At 40.5% G+C, this 4,975-nt stretch overlaps 1 protein-coding gene across 1 annotated transcript; it reads right to left on the bottom strand.

The window, feature by feature from the left end:
• Window positions 1-591: 591 nt before the first annotated feature.
• Window positions 592-3,380, bottom strand: LOC105921143 (olfactory receptor 2K2-like). Its single transcript, XM_021313148.2, has 4 exons — window positions 3,342-3,380; window positions 2,816-3,208; window positions 2,125-2,351; window positions 592-1,964 (listed from the first exon to the last, which is right to left on the bottom strand). The coding sequence occupies exons 2-4, from the start codon at window positions 3,190-3,192 to the stop codon at window positions 1,609-1,611; spliced, it is 960 nt and encodes a 319-aa protein (XP_021168823.2). The 5' UTR covers window positions 3,193-3,208; window positions 3,342-3,380; the 3' UTR covers window positions 592-1,608.
• Window positions 3,381-4,975: the final 1,595 nt, after the last annotated feature.

The raw sequence follows: 4,975 nt of genomic DNA, 5'->3' as shown, positions 1-4,975 counted from the left end.
CTGACCAGCAAGGATCATGATTAAACCTAGGTAGAGATGAAGGTAGACCTCTTCTCATTAAAGATGAGGTCTAACACACGGACCCCAACCCCAACCTTCTAGAAAAAGTCAACATAATTTGGTTTCATGTCACGCGTTATATAAAACACGAATGCACAAAATGATTACTGTTTATATGCTCATTTGTTGCTCTTTATTTAAAATTACATTCCTTCTCAGTAGATACAATGTCTCAAACAAGAAAAATTTCAGTTATTTGTGCTTGGGCCCTTCCTACCTCCCCTGATCATCGTCTCAGGGCAAGCAGCTCATCACAGATTAGGGGCATGAGATGTTTGGGTATCATTGTTGCTCTCAAGTTCAGCAAGCTGACACAATTCAATTCTATCCTGAAAACAACACAACACGATGAAGAACTCCCCTCTTTCTCACATTAGGGAGCAGAGTCTGTAGTAAAAGAACAATCCCCAATAAATTAAACTATATGTTCTCCAGAACCAACAATAAAATCAAAATAAACAGAGTCAGTCTGTAAGGTGCCAGCAACATTGGTATGATGAGCTAAAAGGCTTCAATCAAGGTTAGATTCAATCCAAAAGCCCAAAAAATGCTTCCATTTTATTGCAGATAAAATGTACAAGATTTCCTTTAAGTAAACTATTTTTGTTTTAAATCAGAGGGAGAAGTCATGTCAGAGATACAGTAGATTTACAGGCTCATCCAAAGAAAACAAAGTGAATAAAAGACAAAATCTAAAGTTTTTAAGGTGATGAGAAAAGTTGGACTCTTTAGACTGTAAGAGAATCGTATTGTCACCACGTGTTACTGTGGTGAAAATTGTTGTAGACAGACACCAGTCAGGGACTGCGAAGACTCGTATTGGGTTCTAAAAGTCTCACATTAGGCGTAGAAGTGTCCATTTTTAAAATCGTAATGAGTTGTTTCAGCTTCAGGTCTTCTTCAGCTCCACATCCTGCTCAAAGCAAATTTAGTGGTCAAACAGGAAAGCAGCATTATCATCAACAGAAAGTACCTGAACGAGGCCGACACCTTTGATTTTAAGATTCTTTTTTGGTATTTTAAGAGTTTAAGAAAGTTTAAGAAAGAAATATAAAAATTCCAGTAATGTGAATCAGGTTTCCAAATTCCGCTTTACATTATGCCTTGTCTGAAAATGTTTTTATAACACCTTGTAAAAAAATAAGTTTTGATGACTTTAAATCTCATCTTACAACCATTTCATTACAGGAAATGTTTGCACATTAACTGGAACCAGTAAATAAGATGCATCGATTCAGAATATTTGATGCTTTCATATAAGTGAAAAAGCCATGCATTTTCTGCCTAAACATGCAGCCATCCACCTGTAAGGATCAATGTGTATGCCTGACAACGATCGGTCCTACTGTGAACCATACATCTACGCAGTTACAAAGAAAGACTTGACAGTTTCTCTTCAAATGATGCCTCCTATGCTGCCATTGAAGTCTGGTTTGTGTCTGGGTTCTGTGGTCAAAAGTTCTCACGTTCCACAGATTGTAGATCCTGCTTCTGTTCCCCAACATTTATGGATATCATGATTTGAGAAGTACACCTGGAGTGAATCTGTCAGTTCTTGCGGCAGGTTCTGGTAGAAAACTGCTGAAAGATGCTGGTCCGTAACTCTTTACTGACCAGCCCATAGATGATGGGGTTGATAGCTGGGGGGGCGATGATGAACAGCATGCCGAGGAACTTTTTCATGTTTTGGGAGGTGGATGGAAATCTGTAACTAACAACAATAATTAGTGTAGTTACCTCATAAACCACGTACACGATGAAGTGTGTTGCACAGGTCTGTAAGGCCTTTGAACGGACACTGCTGTCTGTTCTGCCCTGTTTAAAAGCAGCTTGCAAGATTCTGATGTAGGATAAAGCGATGAAGATGAACATGCTTGTGCTCACAGTCCAGGTGATGACTAAACCTATGAAAGAGAAAATAAAAGGGCTACTGAAGCAGCATGGACAATGATGAGGAGTGGCAGTTAAGCAATCATTTCATTATAAAGCTTGGTGGAACTGTGAGAGGTTCCTGTTTCAACTCTGATGCCATCTTTTTCTTTCTAATCGCTTGCTTGCACTGACCGTAGATGTTGCTGACAGGAGTGGGAGCACAGGCCAGGTTCATCATGATCTTGTTGCTGCAGTAGACATGCTGGATAATTCGGCTGCAGTAAGGTAGGTTTATGTGGAAGGAGAAGAGCCCAGCGATGAGCAGCAGGGCCACTATCCAGGCCAGAGCGCAGCAGCTGTGCAGCCGAGCTGAAGTCATGATGGAGTGATACCTGAGAGGTTCACACACCGCGATGTACCTGCAGGGAGACGCTGCTGTCAGAAAAATCACTCAAGCGCTAAAGTAGCAGGACATTTTAAAAATGTTGCATACAGGTCTTGTAGAGCTACTATCAATGAACAGAAGCACCTCGTAGTGATTCAGGCCTTGAAGTTATTGAAAATGTTAAAAACAGAGCAGTTACAGGATATCCTTTCACTGAACTCAGATATCCTCTAAGTATTGGGCAGTCAGATCTTGCAGGCCGAGACTACTGCCCTTGTTAGCCCTTGCTCAAATCTGTGGCTGCATAATATTCCTGTGGCTTTAGAAAAGGAACCTTTCCCTGTCTGAGTACGCAACATAAGATGCAAGAGGAATGACACCCAGCAGTGAAATGTTCAGAAGTTAACAAGTATCTCAGCAGGTTTCAAAACCTGGAAGGAACGACAACAGAGTTCAATATGAAGGTAATTTACTGGAAGAACCGATCCAACTCCTCACCTGTCATAGGCCATCACTCCCAGAATAGTCTGCATCGCTGCACCATATGTGTGCACACAGAAGCCCTGAGCGATGGCAGAGAGGTAGAAGATGTTCTTCTGCCCCGTTAAGAAGTGCATCATGAGGTGAGGAAGCACCGCTGTGGCCCCCAGCAGATCACAGACCACCAGGTGACAGATCATTACAAACATGGGTCTGTGCAGGTTCCTGTCCATCACAATAACACAGATCACCACACCGTTCCCCAGTAGCACCACCGTGTAGGCACACAGGGCCAAGAAGAACAAGAATGGACCTTGTCCTGGTGGAACATCAAAACCCACTAGTTCAAACACAATCGGCTGTTTGAGGGGAGCACCCATCGTTAGGTTCTCCATCCAAAGCAGCAAAGCTCTGAAAAAAATGAGCAGATTCAACCAGTCGGCATGAGACCAGATGTCTAACAAGCTATTTAAGCAAACTGCTGAGAGATAATCTTTGTGAAACAGTATTAGGTTACATTTCAGTAAAGAACATAAAAGAATACCTGAAAATTAAACAGCACTTGATTGACAACCTTAGAGAAGTTAAGACCTTCATGAAAAACATCAACTAAAAACAATCAAAGGATGTTAAACGAAGAGCAGATGTCGAGTTCTACTCCCATCAGAGTATCAGTGTCGCTCTATCCTTCAGAGGAAACAGTTTTCCATTTAAAGAGGTCTCTTCATGGCTACTTGCGTCCCATTGCACCTCTGTTGCCCCCCCCCCCACCTGTCAGCCAACAACAACTCTTCAGTTCACTTCATTATTTCATTAGTGAGAAGATGAAGTTTTAATTTACTCATCATTACTGTAAAATGCAACATCCACTTTAATTATTAACTTCAACTCGTTCTATACTCATTTTAACTAAGTGTTGTAAACTGTTTTATAAATATTGCTTCATAATTTAAAATGTTTAATTTAAATCCATGCATAAAAATTAAGTATTTCAAAGAGGTGCAGACTTGTGTAAAACAGCCAACTTCATTGGTTGTTTTGTTGGCCATGGGTGGGGCCAGACAAAACCATGAGTGAGGTTGCTGTTAGGATTAATGGGATGTATTCAATATTATAGAATACAGGACTTCCTAAGAAGTTCAACACAGTGATTGGCTGTTTTTTGATGAGTCTAACATAAATGCTTCACCCATATTAAGGGTCCTACTATCCTGTGTAACAAGTCTATTTAAATTGCAAATGCAGACTTACAGGATTAACAACGTGGAACCAAAATAATAAAATTTGGAAAGCAATTTAGGATCTAGACGGGATGCTCACTGGAAGCAGATAAGCTCAAAAGGCTGATTCCCCAAAAACAGATTACTGTCACTATTAAGTCTACTCAAAATGATTTAGTTCAAAGAGTTTTGCTGACCTAATGTGTACAACTTGCACATACTAACATCACACTAAGGTATGAAGGCACCACACTCCTTTAAATATTTGACCTTCAGGTTGAAACAAAGGAAACATAAAAAAGAAACTCTTTATGAATTTACCAAACCAGTAGTCCAGAGTTCAAGAGGACTGGTTTTATTTGCTGTTGGCTGGGGTCTCATGGAAACAATTATTCCCAAATGTTTTGCAGAGCAGGCTCTAAGTGAAAAGCAATAGGTTCAGAACAAGGTAAATGTCTAAAATGGAAATGTCGTGTTGTGAGATGATTGGTGACTCTTTTGTAGAAAACTGAAGACAACCACAAATTAAACTGTTTATTTACAGAAAGGCACCAACTGCAGGTTGCTCAGAGCGAGCCACCAGAACTGACAAAGATTCCTGTCCAAACGTTTTCAGAAAGAACTGAACCAAAGTCCGGCTGCCTGCGATTTAAGTCTGTTTGCTGATAATCAGATTGATTTGTCTCACAGAAACCTGGCTACAAGAGGACTACGTTAGCATAAATGAGTCAACTCCCTACAATTATTCAAATTTCCTCATCCAAACTGCAAAGCAATAAAACCTCTTCTGTTTGTTGTTTTGTAACGTCCACCAGGGGTCCGTTCTTCGTACGTCACTAACTCAGTTAGTTGGATTTGATTGTTGACAATTTGGCATGATCTTGGATCGTTTGGTGCTTTGAAACTCATCCTGGACTTGTTGTCATAGCAACATGTGTGCTAACTTAAGCCTGAAGGC

Source organism: Fundulus heteroclitus, chromosome 11 (assembly GCF_011125445.2).
Source record: "Fundulus heteroclitus isolate FHET01 chromosome 11, MU-UCD_Fhet_4.1, whole genome shotgun sequence".
In the NCBI taxonomy this organism is placed as follows: Eukaryota; Metazoa; Chordata; class Actinopteri; order Cyprinodontiformes; family Fundulidae; genus Fundulus; species Fundulus heteroclitus.
This window is presented reverse-complemented; position numbering and strand designations above follow the sequence as displayed.

Bases quoted from the DNA above. Each gene is read 5' to 3' on its own strand.
- LOC105921143 (XM_021313148.2), bottom strand. From the start codon at position 3,192: ATGGAGAACCTAACGATGGGTGCTCCCCTCAAACAGCCGATTGTGTTT. The intron at 2,352-2,815 runs GTGAGGAGTTGG...GTCTCCCTGCAG, and splicing joins GGAGTGATGGCCTATGACAG to GTACATCGCGGTGTGTGAAC. The intron at 1,965-2,124 runs GTCAGTGCAAGC...TCTCTTTCATAG, and splicing joins TCCTGTCAGCAACATCTACG to GTTTAGTCATCACCTGGACT.